The sequence below is a fragment of the Sturnus vulgaris genome, chromosome 6 (genome assembly GCF_052056855.1).
Source record: "Sturnus vulgaris isolate bStuVul1 chromosome 6, bStuVul1.hap1, whole genome shotgun sequence".
In the NCBI taxonomy this organism is placed as follows: Eukaryota; Metazoa; Chordata; class Aves; order Passeriformes; family Sturnidae; genus Sturnus; species Sturnus vulgaris.
In genome coordinates, this window is record NC_142248.1 from 19,297,990 (window position 1) to 19,314,138 (window position 16,149).

Sequence of the window (16,149 nt, forward strand, 5' to 3'; positions counted from 1 at the left end):
ATCTTCCCTAACACATTCCTCATATGCACTATGGGGGACTTTATCCCTTTCTGTGGTCATCAGGTTCTGACTTCGCAGGGCCAGATGGAGAGGTGGAGCCTGTAGTGTTAACTAATCAGGTGCTAACTAATCAAGTGTTAACTAATTTTCACTAAAATGTAAACAGCAATGTTTGAAAGTCCCACCACCCACTATTCTCAGTGTGGTTTTTAACACTCCATTGTACCATCCAATTTTCCCAGGTGCATAATAGAGAATCTGGCACACCCAATCCATATCATACCCTCTGGCCCAGGTGTCTATGAGGTTATTTTCAAAATGAGTCCCATTGTCCAGCTCAATTCTTTCTAGAGTGCCATGCCTACAGAAGACTTGCTTTTCAAAGCCCAGGATAGTGTTTTGGGCAGCAGCATGAGGCACAGGGTAGGTCTCCAATCATCCTGTGTTTGCTTCTACCAGGGTCAGCACACAGCACTTGCCTTGGCTGGTTTGGGGAAGGGTGATGTAATCAATCTGCCAGGCATCTCCACACTTATATTTTTACCATTATCCCCCACACCACAGGGCTTTACCTGATTGATTGCAGGGTGTGTTTCACAGTTATGGATAATCTGGGAGAAACTGCCCATGGTTAATTCCACCCCTCAGTCATGAGCAAATCTGGATGTTGCAGATCTTCTCTAATGACCTGAGGTGTCATGGGGCCACCAAGCCAGAAATAATTCACTCATGTTGTCAGTCCAAATCCACCTGAGACACTTTAATCTTGGCAGCCCAATCAACTTGCCCATTGTGGTGTTCTTCTGTAGCCCAACTCTTGGGCACAACCAACTCTTCCACCCTTGCCACAATTCACTAGCCCAGAAGGTTTTCCTCTGTGCTGCCAATTGGTCTTTTTCCATGGATCCAGCCACCCCCACAGAACATTTGCTACCATCCATGTCCCAGTGTTGAGGTGAAGCACTGGCTATTTCTTTTGTTCAGAGATGTCCAAATCCAGCTGGATGACTTTCAGCTCTGCAACCTGACTTGATCCACCTTGCCCCTCAATAGTTTTTGTCTCACCACGTAGGACTCTCCAGCCAGGACACACATGCATGAATATATACATCTGTGCCCCAATCAATACATATTTATACCTTATATATCTGGAATAGAATTAGTATCAAATACATTTCACAAATTTGTATTACAACTGTAGAATCTTTGAATGACAGAAGGATTAAAAACCCTCTGCATTTCTGATTGAGCTCCTGCTTTTTCACTCCCATTCACTGACATAGTTTACTTTCAAGTCAATCACTTGACTGCCCTAGTTATTTCAAGGGATTGTTTCAGCCTGGCTTCTGAAGGGAAGTGCTAATGTAATGTGAATTCCCTTCTGCGACTGGTGAGATGGGGAGGGAGAGGACAAGAGTGAGGGGAGGCACCAGGAATACTGGAAACATATGGTGGTGTAACAATAAAAACGAAGGAAAAGAACTCTTCAGTAAATCACGTCATCTAACTGAAAGCAGCTGGGAGCACAGAGATTCAGCATTTGGTTGAAGACAAATGTAGACATGGCAGAGATAAGCAGTAGGTCTGAAAAAAGAGCTTGATGTAATGCATTCATGCTGAAATACTGAAGCATGATTTCTCATACTTTATTTTCTTTTTTTGTATGGAATAAAAAGAGTATCAAAATGCTGCCAGGAGTCCCAGTATAGACAATTCTTTTCTTATTGCTGCATCTTATTTTCTGTTGTTCTGAATATTCTGAAGCATTCAATAACTTTCTCATAATTCATATTCTGCCATAGGAAATTTTTAAATGTTCTGGTATAAATACCTTCAAGGTTTTCAAATTCTGGCTCATCTAATGCTAATGGGAATTGCTATCAGTACAATGAAAATTTACTACCACAGGATGGGTAGATTATGATATAAATTTTTTAAAGGTATTATTACAGTTCAATTTAATTGTGTTTCTTCTAATGAAAATTTGTAACTCTTTTTGATGGAAAAGAGAAAAATAAAGTTTGCCAAACTGAGTCTAACAATATTCTGCATTGGCTCTGGCATACAGCTGGTATAATTGGTGTTTTACCACAATGCCCTAATCAGTTATATTGGGCCACATTTATTTTGTAATATGTATCTTTGAAAGAATAGACTCTAGGAATAAAATCATTTGTGCAATGGTGAAAAATTTTCACTCCCATATTGAATTAATTATTAATATTAATATGCAGATATTTTTTTCATCCTTAAAATGTGTACTAAATCTGTTTATCTATGAATCCTTCATACTCTTTTGTGTCCAAGGCTCTTTCATTAGTATATATGAAATCTTAAAGAAAACTGAAATGGAAATCCACATGAGATTGCTCACAAATTTACGCTTAAACCATCATAATCCATGAAATTGCATTAATGGAGGTTTGGATGCTTTAGCACAATGTGAGTGCTTTGAAATGGGTGAGAGTCAGAAAGGAAATCCAACAGACTGGCAGCAGATCGTCTGGTCACTAGAATATTTTACTTCTTTTGTATTTCTTTGCAGAGCCTGTAAGTCATTTGTTTCAATGATATTTTCCTTCCTCTGGCTGAATCCTGTGTGCAAATAAATCTGAGTTTGCAAGAAGTGCAAATGCTGCTGCATTAGGAGCTGTAAATATGCCAGAAGTAAATGCAATTGTGATTCAGTATATAGGTTCAAATTATTTAGTAGGAAATTGATTTGAGCCGTTAATTTGTGCATAGAAAGGTCCCTGTGGACAGCTTACAAGAGCCCCATAAAACTTAGGTGATTTTTTTCTGTCAGGAAATAAAATATTCAGTAACTAGGAAAGTATGATACTTAAAATTTGTTTCCTAGTTAAAGCAGTTATATTTTGGTATTTTAAATTCCCTTAGTTCAGAAGATTGTGGAATATTTACTTAGTACCTGCCCCCATTGTCAATATTTCTTATTGTAGCCCTTCCACCCCCTTGCAAAAATAGTTATAGAATTTCAACATAACTTTTGAACCCTCATTTTCGAAGCTCATGACTATTCATAGATTTATTCCTTCTCCACTGATTACATTCATTGTTTTCCTGAATAGCTTTCCATTTATAGCAATCTTTATTTGTAGATATGGACCTCAGATGCATAATATAGTCTTAATTTGATTATTAGGTTAACTGAGTGTTTTGTCTGTTCATGCATTACAGGAAACCCTGAATTCTGTGCACTTGACACTGCTACTGTCAAGGATGAATCATATAAATGCAGGCTCTATTCCATGCTCACCACAAGGGCCACAAGAGCCCACCCTGCAATTGACAGCTTTGGCACAAACACTGTTGACTGGATGGGAAGAGTGTGCCACCCATTTCTTGGCAGCAAACATTGCTTTCTCTTGTGAAGGACTGAAATCACTAGCACATCCAAATATTTTACCTTTTGGGAAGTCATTACTTTTAAAACTGCAGAAAAAACACACTTTCTCTGCTGTGATATACTAGAGTTATCTTTTGAGGGAATTTCATTTGAGAAAAAGACACTGGGAGGGATTTCTTTTTGAAGTCTCTATACAGCAGCTAACTGCAGCTAGAATTGTGCTAATACAGTGGGGAGAGAACATACACACAAATGCTCATTTTAATGAGAGAGAAAGTGTAGGTAGAAGCAGATGACCTAGATGATTTTATGAATAAAAGATTTAATCTGATGCAATCATTTCATTAATACACACATGGCACCAAATGAAAACAGAGCATAGCAGATGGCTATGAGAGATCTTAAAAAGGCATTTTCAGTTTAGTAGCTAATGACTTAGATTTCATGGACTACACCAAATACTACCAGAAATGAAACATTTATCATACCAGTCTTCCAAAGAATGTTCTAATGCTTTATGAAAGTAATGCTGAGAAATCTCTCTTTTGTAATGCTAGTTAGAAAATAGTCACATTGTATATTATACAGCTATAGGGCAATGTAATTTTTTCACAAAAACTATTGAAAGAAAATCCCACTATTTTCTTTATTAATAGCTTATATTTATATAATTTAAAGCTCTTTCTTGGCTTCCCGTTTGCTACGAATAGTGGAAATAGTGGTTTCCAATATAACAATGAAATACAGTCATTTGCCATGCAATTTTAGACTGTAAATATCACATATATTCATTTGCTATGATGATGGATCCACTGTAAACAGCTGCAAAAATTGCATTGAGGAAGATTGGCATAGTGCTAATAATTGATTCAATTTATTTTAGGATAGAATATTTGGAATAAATTTAGAATGAATGTATAAATTTAAAAGGAGACAGTAAGTGTGGAAGGCTCATGTAATCCGCATTGTGTTTTTACATTAGTAGACCTCAGCAGGGAAAGCAATGAAGCAGGGGGATAATGCTGTTTAGCACACTGCATGACAGCACTGGCCATGTGGCTACCTCATCCTGACCCCGTCATGTCACCCACGTCCAGGTTGCAGGGGGTCTGACCGACAAGCCAAATGTGTCAATTCTGCTCTCAGTCTGCTCTGCCCCGTCCTTGAGGAATGTGCATCCTGCAAGATTTGATTGCTCTCCAGACCCTTTGCAAAACCAGATCAGGGCAAAAGGGCTGGATTTCTTAGAGAGAATCTGGCCTACAGCTTCTTACAGACAGATTAACCTCAGTTTGGCTTCAAACTGAGGACACACACAGTCTCATTCTTCAGACCTAATCCAAGATCAACTCAGTCTATATTATTTCATCAGAAATTAATATCACGGCACTGGCATCTTTGAACACATGCAGACTGAATTTTCTTTTTGCAAAGCTTGTTTGAGATCCTGTTAGGAATGACAGAGTTTATACTGAATTTGGGCAGAACAGAAATGATTATTCTCTTTGAATGAAAAGCAAGAGGAAAAAAAATTACACCCTACCACCCAAAAGCCTATGTGTGGAATAGCAAGCTGATTTTGTTTCCTTTCTATGCAACAGAAAAAAAAATTGAAAAATACAAGTTTAGCCCTGTTGCAAACTGTTATTGCTGCTTCATTAGGAAACAGTTCTTTGTAAACCAGGAGATATAAAGTTTTGATAATCCTGAATGCTTTTGAATGAAATGTAGGCGTGGGTTTCACGTAATCTGAAAATGTACACTGTGCAATATACATCCACAGCATCTTTGGCAGACTGTTATTCTGCAAATCCTGACTTTACCATTGGCTGAAGCATTCAGGGGAATGGTGTAAAAACTAAGATGAACCTTTAGAAGCTGAAAATCTTCTTATGTCTACAACTTACAGTCATGACTTTACATAGTCTGAGCACTTTTTGATTTAGACAATTTGTCAGATAAGTCCACAGATTGTTGTTATTCATGAAAAGGATAATGGAAATGCAGTTAATTGCACTCTTCATACAATTTTCACTTTTATGTAAAACACACAGAGAACATCATGTTGATTTTTATTACTTCTATTTTGACAGCAAGTCAGGCCTCTGATAAAGGACAGAAATTCAAAGCCTCAGAAATCATACACATAAATTTGCGATATAGCAACTTCCTTTGAATTTTTTAGCCGCTTAAAATGAATGTTGGCCTTGTGAAAGAGACCCTCTGAAATTTTTTTTCCAAACTCACCAAGTCTGAAGTTCTGTAAACTTTCTCAAGAGGAAGGCCAAGTACCCTGCATGTGAATGTGGCTGCAGGGTGGCATGAGGTTACTGCTAGAAAAGGAGATGTCAAGTATTCCAGAATGAGATGTATCTCCTGTAAAAGATGATCTGAAAGAATTTAACTTTAAACCATAATTAAATCAAAAACAATTTAGTAACAATGTTTATATGTTTATTCATTTAGGATATTTCATCTCCTTATCTTCATGACTGGGCTGTCAGGAACACAGCAAACACTGCCAAACTATTAATTAATAGACCAATGTTTGATATGATCAGAATGTAATTCCTTTTTATTTAAGGGTCCTAAAAGCCCAGATAAATGGTTTTTCTATCCCAGTACCAGGGAGCAGCTTTCCTTTGTAGAAATTCTGTTATTTGTCTATGAACCAAAATCTTCTCTCCCCTCTCAGTAACTTCAATCACAGGTTTTCCCCCTGTTTGGTGTGCTAAATAGGATTATCATCATTAGCTTGTAAGCATATTCCCTGCCCTCTCTCCTACACATGCATAACTGCTTCCCTTACTGCTTTCATTTCTCTATTTTTCAGATCCATCTGCAAACAGACAATTTTGGTCTATATGAGACACTCAGTTGTCAGGGTAGCTGGATAGATACCACAGTCCTCTTAAAACAAACCAAACTAAACTCTAACTTCTTTTTAGCTTCAGTGTTGTTGCAACAGCAATTTTTAGAAACTATACACAAAAAGCCAAAGACTCTTGACTAGGAGAGAATAAAAATCTCTCCATTTCTGTTCAGCATTTCTGTGTATTTACTGATCCTCACTTGTTTGATACTTTCCTAATTCAATCAGTCAACTGACCCAGTATCACGTGAAGCAGAGACCATCTGCATAGTCCAAATGAAAAGACAACAAACCTTGGGGTGTGTAAAGCATACAGATGCCCTCTTGCACAGATGAAGCATGGTCCCATTTATTCAGAAAACACTTAACATGTTTAATATAACATGGAGTTGGCTTGTGAGCTGCAAAGAATAATAATAATAAAGGACTACACTGTTTATTATGCCTGTGCAGTTCTGCTTTAGAAAGAATTTGATTTTACCAAGTTCAATGGTAGGAATATTGATATTAGGCTGATGAGATTTTTTCTTGTGTTGTTCTTTAATGAGATTAGTTGAGCAGATGTGAAGGTTTACTTGATTATTTTGTAAATATATTTTACACTAGAGAAGTTTTTTTACTGGAGAAGTTAATTTCAATCGGTACCAATATTTAGTAATGTCTCAGGTACAACCTGTGAGGTTATCTGTAAGATGAAAAAATCTATTTTAAGCACAGTTGTTTATGAAAATGAAATATGTGGACTGATTATAATGCAGGGATTTATTCAAGAGACCTTTTTCTTCTACTGTTTAGAGATGCTTTGTATGAAGATTTGGTGCCTATTCTAGCATAAATAAAACAGTCTCAGAATTCTCTGAAATGGCTATATATGAGCTTGATTTCTCTGCAGTGATTCTTATAACTGTAATCAGGGGAGAATAAAGATGCAATTTGAAGTCAAATATCTTCCAGGGTTTAGCAGTTCTAAGAAGTAAGGTCACTGCTGTGTGACACCGCTGGTTTGATCTCTGGAGCGAGGCGAAGCCCAGCAGGGCAGGGGCCCGCGGTGTCCCCCTGCCGCCCTAGGGCCGCGTTCCGGGGGGGCGGCCGGGGCAGCCCCGGGGCCGGGCGGAGCGCGGGGAGTGCCGGCGGGCGGGGGCGGGCGGCCAGCGGGCACCCGGCCGGGGCGCTCGGGCTACCGGGCACCCGGCTGCACCACGAGCCTGCCGGGGCGGCTCTTCCTCCGCCCTCCCTGCTCCTCCTCCGTTTATTTATTTCATTTATTTTTATTGCATTTATTTGTTTGTATTCAACGGAATAATAAAAATGAGAAAATCCGAGCGCTGCTTTTGGCTGCTCTCCACCAACCTGTCAGTGACGCAAGCGGAGACTACTTAAAGGCAGATTAGAGGCAGCAAGACATTAAAGCCAACCTTCCTCCCTCCACGCCGCCGGTCCGCCCGCCGCCCTGAGCCACGAGCCGAGCGGGCCGGGCCGGTGGCGGCTGCCGAGCAGCCCCAAGCCCCGCAGAGCCGAGCCGAGCCGAACCGAGCCGGGAACCCTCGGCAGGGCTGCTGCCTCCAGCTGCCCTCCCGCCACCGGACTGCGGGCGGTAGAGACGGGCTGCTCTTCGGTCTGTTTTCCCTCCCCCTGAAAAGAAAAAAAAAAAAAATTAAAAAAAATAGGAGGGGTGAAAAAAGGCAGAAGTGAAGAGATCCCCTACGCTTGCCAAAGTCTTTGTCTCCGGATGAACAGCGATGGGGGAATGGACTATTCTAGAGAGGCTACTGGAAGCTGCCGTGCAGCAGCATTCTACTATGATAGGGAGGTAAGGGTCGCGGCAGAGCTGCGGGGAGCACGGGGGGATCCCCTCCTGCCCGAGCAGCTCGGCGGCGCACGGTGGGTCCCGGCTGCTCCGTGCCCTTCGGCCGGGCTCTTTCGGGGTGTGCCTGAGCTCTCGTGTGTTGTGTCTGTGTGTGTTGTGTCTGTGTGTGTGTGTGCTGGGGAGGCTGGTATGCGGCACGGGGCGCGGGGACACCGCCAACGCCGCCGTCCTTGTCCCCGAGCAGCCACGGGGCTCCGGACGGTCGTCGGGGAGACCCCGGGGCCATCGGGGTCCCGCTACCGGCGCAGCCCCGCGCCTTTCCCGGCCGCGCTCTCGGGGGCCCCCGGGCCCGTGTGATCGCCCCTCCGCCCAAGGGGCCAGCGCTGACCGCCGCCCGCGGTCTGTGGCACACGGCCGTGCCGAGCCGATGCCGCACAGCCTGCGCGCCCCCCGCGCCGGAGCGGGACCGGTCCGAGGTGCCGGGGCCGGTCCGAGGTGCCGGTGCCGGTGCCGGTGCCGCGGCGCCGCGGCCCGGTCAGCACTGGACAGCTCCCGGCCGCGCGGCGGCGGCGCGCACTGACGGGCTTCTCTGTTGCAGGATCCTGCTGACCGTGGTGGTGATCTTCAGAATTCTCATTGTGGCCATTGTAGGGGAGACGGTGTACGATGACGAGCAAACGATGTTTGTCTGTAACACGCTGCAGCCAGGCTGCAACCAGGCTTGTTATGACCAGGCTTTCCCCATTTCTCACATAAGGTACTGGGTGTTCCAGATCATCATGGTGTGCACTCCCAGCCTGTGCTTCATAACATACTCCGTTCACCAGTCTGCTAAACAAAGGGAACGGAGGTACTCTACTGTCTTCCTTACCTTGGAAAGGGACCAGGATTCAATGAAGCGTGAGGACAGTAAGAAAATCAAGAACACTATTGTCAATGGCGTGCTGCAAAACACTGAGAACTCCACCAAAGAGGCAGAACCAGACTGCTTAGAAGTGAAGGAAATCCCCAATCCTGCTATCAGAACTACAAAATCAAAGATGAGGAGGCAAGAAGGCATTTCTCGATTTTATATCATCCAAGTGGTCTTTCGAAATGCCCTAGAGATTGGATTCTTAGTGGGACAGTATTTTCTGTATGGATTCAATGTCCCTTCCATGTACGAATGTGACAGATACCCTTGCATTAAAGAAGTAGAGTGCTATGTCTCTAGACCCACTGAGAAGACTGTATTCTTGGTATTCATGTTTGCTGTCAGTGGGATTTGTGTGGTGCTTAATTTGGCAGAACTGAACCACTTGGGCTGGAGAAAGATCAAAATGGCAGTGAGAGGAGTACAGGCAAAAAGGAAATCCATATATGAAATCAGAAATAAGGACCTGCCAAGAATGAGCATGCCTAACTTCGGCAGGACTCAGTCAAGTGACTCAGCTTATGTGTGAGGCTGTGACAGAACTGAAACACTGTGCCAGGTGGAACAGACCCAGATACCATTAGAGAAAGGTACATTGCTTAGGCAAGCATTTTATCAAACCACCAAGAAAGCCATTAAGGTATTGGATCTGCACTTACTGAACTAGCTGCAAAATGCAGCGCTATATTAAAGACTGAAAAAACAGCTATAAAACCATGCTTGACCTAGCCTTACAGCACAGCTACTATTATTCTTACTTTTCTTTCTAATGATTGGGTTTTATCTGTCAGTGAAGCAGCTTTTTGGTTGTCATTAGGATGTTTACAGTTTGAACTGTCTGACTAATTGTTGTAAATGTGTAGAATGTTCATATCAAAAACTCTGCAAGGATACTCTATATGGGGTGGGGTGGGGGACACTGTTGCAATGTGCAGGCATAAGCATGTTTTAAAAGGAGAGTAAGCACACTGTAAGGAACCTAACCACAGCTCAGTCAGGATATCTGCGTTCACATATCTCACAGATGTCTTATTTTGTTTGTCTAAATCACAGACTTTATTCCTGGTGTGTATTACTAGCTATTTTCTATCATGGTTTGTGCATCAATTAGTCATGCTAAAAATAAATACTGAATATAATTTTGCCATTTTTTCTTTGCCAGTCCACACACAGACACACACAGTCACACACACACACACACAGACACACACACACACACACACCAGAGACCTTAATCATCTTGCATTAGTTGTGATCTGCAGAATATATCAGTACATTTTGATTGATTCCCTAATATGTGCATGGATATGGTGGAGCTGGTTCATGCCAGCTGAGTTATGCATTTACCTACAATCAACTATGATGACACACATACCAAAGGAAGGGAGTTCATTGCATTTGACTGTGAATATATCATCTTTGCTCTTATTTCTATAAGTGCCATACTTGAAACATCTAACTCTGTACTTAGTCAAAAGGTTGTCTTGGGATACCAGCTGGAGTGAAATGATTTTATACTCTCTTTTGTTTATTTTATGCTACGTGTTTAGTCATTGCAATGGTGTAAAAAGCAGCTAAAAGCAGCTATTGATAAATAAAGTACTTGCCTTTTCTTTTCTTTTCTTTTTTTTTTCTTTTCTTTTTATTTTTTTTTTTTGTAAGCCAGAGAGATTTGTTCTTTATTCTTGTATACAATTGTAAAAAACCTTACAGGGTTAAAATAATTCACTTACGACAATTATTCTTCAGGGTTTAAAATGTCTTGTTGGTATTCTAAACTCTAAGCAACAAAACCTGGGAAATCAGGACTGTTTTTTATGTCTGTTTTCCTCCTTAAGGAAGCTTCCTCTGTCTTTAAAGCCTGATCCAAAGCCCACTGACACCAACAGCCTTCTTTCTGCTGACACTAAGGGCAACACAGTTGGCCGCCAAGGTCACTCTAGGAATAGCCAGAATACATTTAACCATAAATGAAACAATTGCAGCTTTTCGTCAGGGAATCCAAATAGTAACCTCAGCTTTTCTGCCTTACAGCTGGTTTAAGAAATACGTTGTTCATGTCCCATCAACTTACTGGTAAGCCACTGAGGCAGTCTCAAATGAATCTCTGTTAACAGCAATTATCTTAATACAGAATAGAATAGCAATTTTACTTAATGATTTTTTTTAACATTTTTTAAAATTCCTTCTGAATTCAACAGAAAATATTTCTCTGGCAACAGTAGGAGTTGGATCAGGACTAAAATACATACAAGTGCATTTCTAACTAAATAGTATCTGCCCTTTAAAAAAAGGGCCAAAATGGTGCTGGAAAATTTGGGGGTACTTTATAACATAAGAAGGAGACACGGGCTCAGAGTCACAAATGGCCTTTTGATTGTATTTTATGTCAAGCCTGACAATGGATTTTATTATATATTGGCTTGGAAATGATGCATATAAATCTTTTCCTCTTGGCTTACAACAAATACCTTAACATTCCATTCTTGTCTTTTGCCAGCATTGTCACTTTAAAAAAATGTTGATTAATTCTTAGATAGTCTATCCATTCATCGGTTGTCTTTTTTCTTCCACTGTGAAGCATTAAACGACTTTGAGATGTGTCATGTTTCTAGAGATTTTAAAGATATTTTTCCTTATGTATAAATTTAAGAGTTTTCCTGATTTGGTTATAGAAACCTTTAAAGATGGATTTCTCAAATTCTTTGTGATAAAAACGCACACTGATATTGCTAGTTGACTGCATGCTCACTGGAAAACTGCATGTTATTTTTAGAAGGACAACATGGCAGCTAAAATCTCCATCTGCGAAATAAAAAGCTTCTGAAGATTATTATTTGACACACAAACCCAAGTCTGATTTTCATTTTGCAGAGTCCTGGGATGCTTTTCAAAATCTCATTTTGAATGGATATTGAAAGGAAAAATATGCTTTGATAGTTATAAGCACTCCTTTAACGTTGAAGAAATGAGAGATTGTGTTCAAAGCGATCGATCCAGTGTAAATTAAAGTTGAAAAAACAAAACTCATACTTCATTGGGCTTTGGTTCAGGTTCAGTATAATTTCCTGTTAGGCAGAAGCCCTAATGCAAGTTTTTTTTCCAGTGGCTGCATAGCAGTTTTCAGTCAAGCTCTAGTGAAGGTGCATGTCTTGAAAGCGATAAGATTTTAATACCTTAAAATTCTAAGGTTATATTTAGAGAGTGTCTGTTTATATTAGTCAATGCAAATGATTCAGTTAACTTAATATTTTTTATGTAGTTACACATTTGTACTCCAGTAAGTTGGGATTCTTCAGATTTGTCCAAAGAGAAGAATATCAGGAAATGCAAATACTGATTTATGTAACAGGATCAGGGATAAAGTAGGCAAAGACTTATATTTTGATCAACAGAAACATCATCCACCATACTTGGAATATGGCTTTTCGTATTTCAGATGAGAGATGAAATGTGTCAAGAGATCAGTAATTCTAATCTTCCTTTTAAATTGCTATTTTTCATTTCTTACCAACTACTCATTTGTCATGGACAAGAGAAATATAGCAAACACTTTTTTTTGTCAATATGTGAGAATCATATGATTAATGCTAATGGACTGTTTGCATGAGAGCTGACTGTTCATTTACAGAATAAATGCTTTAAAATTGTCACAGCAATGGAAAAGTGTGTTAACTGAACAGAACTGAGTGAACATGAAGCTGAAGGGCACATTACTGGCTACTTAGGCTCTTGCTCCTGCCTCGATGAAATAAATTTGTCTCACCATTTACATCTCTGTAAGGATCAGACATTAAAAATGAAAATTGAGTTAATGTTTGTTTTGTTCGTTGTTTACATTGTTTTGCACTGGTGGACAACATTATGTGTCATGATAAGTGCAAACATAAATGCTATGTTCACTAAGCTCCTATTGAAAATTGCAATAGAATCTAATAAACTATTAGTTTCATGGGATTTGAAAATTTACGCAAAATAATGACATTATTTCATTTTTATATAGATTTGATGTTGTGCTTTCCACACCTGTGTGAATTTCAAGAATTATCTATATAGGGGTTATGAACCATTCCACCAGATATGTATAAGATACACTGAGAGTCTATTAAAATATTTTTAATGAGATTTTTTTCACAATGAAAATAGCTACCTTTTTACATGTAGCATTTTTACAAGGGGAAGCTGAATTCACTGATCCCATAAAGAGTTTAGTTTTAGAGACCTCTGACTTTGAAGAAATGTAAGGGTTTTCAGTTTTTTCAAGGGAAAACTGGAGAACAAAGAGATCAACTGACATTAATGAATCACAGAAATGGTTAGATGGATTTTACTTTATTTTACACTAAAGAAGTCAGAAACACTCAGACTCTTCAGAGTGGGTGCAATGCTTTTTTTGCATTATACCTAATAGTGTAGGACAAAGCTACTGCTGTGTAGAGAACCACAGGAAAAGATGTACATGAAATGTTAAATGTGAGGAAGAATTCTTTTCCTGCATTTGCAAAAGAATACATTTTTTTCAGGGCAAGAGGTTGGATCAGGTGGACATTGTGCCTGCATCCTTTTGGCTTTATTTTGTTTGAATATAACTGTTTCACCTTGCTCCTTCAGCAAAACGGGTCATGAGCTTTTGTTTGGTGTGCAAGTATAGAAGTGGGAATTAAAAAATTGGGTCATATGAGGAGAACACAGGCATATGTTTCAGTACTTAGAATCTAGTCTGCTTCTTCATGAATTTAATGACAAGACTTCATTTTCTGTGGGACCAAGTCAGTTCCCAGCTGGGCGAAGCACTTTTATTTCATGAGATTAACAGGAGACATTACAGCATTTCTGTATTGCACACCCATCCCTGGATATTTTGGAATATTCTTCCCAGAAATTCTATATTATTGTAAGCTTTCAGAAAATACACTTAGTTATTATCAGCTTCTAGTAGCAGATCCTAAACATCACCATTCTCTCAATGAAATTCTAATAGTATCTCTATGAAGAAAAATTGCTCTAGGAAGTGTTTCATATTATGTCTATTAAAATGTTCTATAGTCAATCAAGAGTTAGCAGCCCATTAGATAAGTGCAGATATGTAGTATTCCTCTGGCACTGCATTAAAAATAAACCATGAATACAGATGTATATATGAAGCTAAATATTTGCAAGATTGTTCTAAGATTTTACCTAAATTGAATTAGTGTGTTACAGACTGAATTTCAGAGATGGATACAGAAGTCACATATCCAGAGACAGTTATACACTGAACTAGATGTAATGACCTGACTGGATATTTAACATGCAAAAACCCCAAAAATCAACATTTTCCTGTGACTTCTGGGGCTATGGGCTATACCAGTTTCTTCAGAGTGCTTAGCTGAGCAGGTGTCTCTCGAAGTGATAGTTTTTAAAAGGCTTGTCTTCACAACATTATAATCTATCAGCTTTTTCTCTGTAGTGCCTGAAATACAGGCTGAATCTGATCTCTAGGTTATGGAGACCCATATAAAAATGACTTTCTGATATTCCCTCAAAGTGAGAATTACTCTGGTACTCAACAGAATGTGAAAGTAAGATAATTTGCTACGAATCCACCTATTATTATTTGCATACGTAGTGTGGCAAAAAAGGTCATAGAAGGGTTACCAGTATCTGGATAATAATTAATACACCCTGAAGTGATTAAGCAAATCTTGACTTTTGTTTCATTCACTGAAAACAGCATTTGCTGCATATGATTTATCTGTATATATGTTTTATGGCACATAATTAAATGTAACTTTCATTTTTGAAATATTTTGTGAAGTTTCCAATGAAATTATGATTGATGTTTTTGTATTTTTTTCAGAGAAAGTTTAAAAGATTACTATTTGAATTCAGCTCTCTATTTTTTGGAAGATGTTATAATTAATCCTATATTTTAAATCTTTTAACAATTTGGGTTGTTTTTTTTCTTTTTGAGGAATGCTAAATCAGAAAATTATTTGTACAAGTAAAGCAACATTACATTTGAAGGAGATGTTTTCCTTTTCAGTGACAAGCTTTATTAATCAATTTTTTTAAAATTTATACTGAGTAGATTTTTTTTAACATATTAAAAGTACATATTGTAAAGAGATAACTTTAAGGAAATGTAGAACAGCAAAACTTGGGGAAAAAAAGTAAGGATTTGTGGACTTTAGAGAAAAGTAGGTGTGCTATGGACTTACTTTTCCCTACTTATTAACAGTTTAGAGATTAAAACATATTCAGAATATATCCATGAGCAAATATACAAGATTTCTTGCATTATATCTTATTTAAGCAAATTGTTTCTAGAAATTATGTCCCACTATTTTCCAGTTTGACTTTGAATAATATAAATAGTGCATTACAATATCCAAAGCCATCATGAATACTGATGTCCCTAGTTTCAACCCTAACTTCAGGGGTTTTTTTTGACAATGCACCACTGCTCTGTAAAAAAAACATTTTGCCACCATAAAACCTGCCCATCAGAAAACAGGTGGTACTTGACATGGATATCAAGCTGACTTTTGTGCAACCAGCCTTAAAGCTGCACATCAAGGGGTGACTTGTGATGAGCATGTTATGAATGGAGTGACTGCAGGGCTAAAACAACTTAAATAAAGGAGCTTCCATGTTTGCACTGCATGTGATATTCAGGTGCAAGAGATTCACTGGTTCTGAAGAAAGATTAAAGCCATAGGAACTTCTTTACTTTCTCCTTCGAAAAAAGGAAGACAAAACCTGTTCTAGCAATGTTTTTTGCGCAAGAGCATGTGTAATTCTCCATGTGCACATATGAACAACTCCAAGAGTTCACATCTGACATTGTCCAATGCCCACCAGCAAGTGTAATTGAGCAATATTTAGTTTACATATATAGAGAGAGAACACATTCAGGTCTTTACCATCATTTTCTCACATGCAAGTGGAAACATAGTTTGTAGGACCAAGGAAATAATTTGTTGCATCTGCTGTATGTTTGTACCAATTTCCCCAAAGTGAAATTCTTTGTATTTCTCCCTCATAAAACTCTTGAAGTTCCTCTGTTTATAACAAAAGGTTGAAGCACATTTTAAAAAAAATTTAACATGTTTACATTAATGTCACAACTTGAGGTTTGGTTTTTTATTTTTTATTTTTTTAATTCTGCATGGTGCAAATTTTCTTGCTGTAGTCTTCAATTTAATATT

The 16,149-nt window shown here is 39.0% G+C and overlaps 1 protein-coding gene across 1 annotated transcript; it reads left to right on the top strand.

Moving 5' to 3' along the window:
* The first annotated feature begins 7,642 nt into the window (after positions 1-7,642).
* On the top strand, positions 7,643-10,577 carry GJD2 (gap junction protein delta 2). The gene is made up of 2 exons (XM_014889918.2): positions 7,643-8,049; positions 8,645-10,577. The coding sequence occupies exons 1-2, from the start codon at positions 7,979-7,981 to the stop codon at positions 9,486-9,488; spliced, it is 915 nt and encodes a 304-aa protein (XP_014745404.1). The 5' UTR covers positions 7,643-7,978; the 3' UTR covers positions 9,489-10,577.
* The last annotated feature ends 5,572 nt before the right edge of the window (positions 10,578-16,149 follow it).

Coding starts and splice junctions, on each gene's coding strand:
- GJD2 (XM_014889918.2), top strand. CDS start 7,979: ATGGGGGAATGGACTATTCTAGAGAGGCTACTGGAAGCTGCCGTGCAG. Junction 8,050..8,644: donor CATTCTACTATGATAGGGAG/GTAAGGGTCGCG, acceptor TCTCTGTTGCAG/GATCCTGCTGACCGTGGTGG.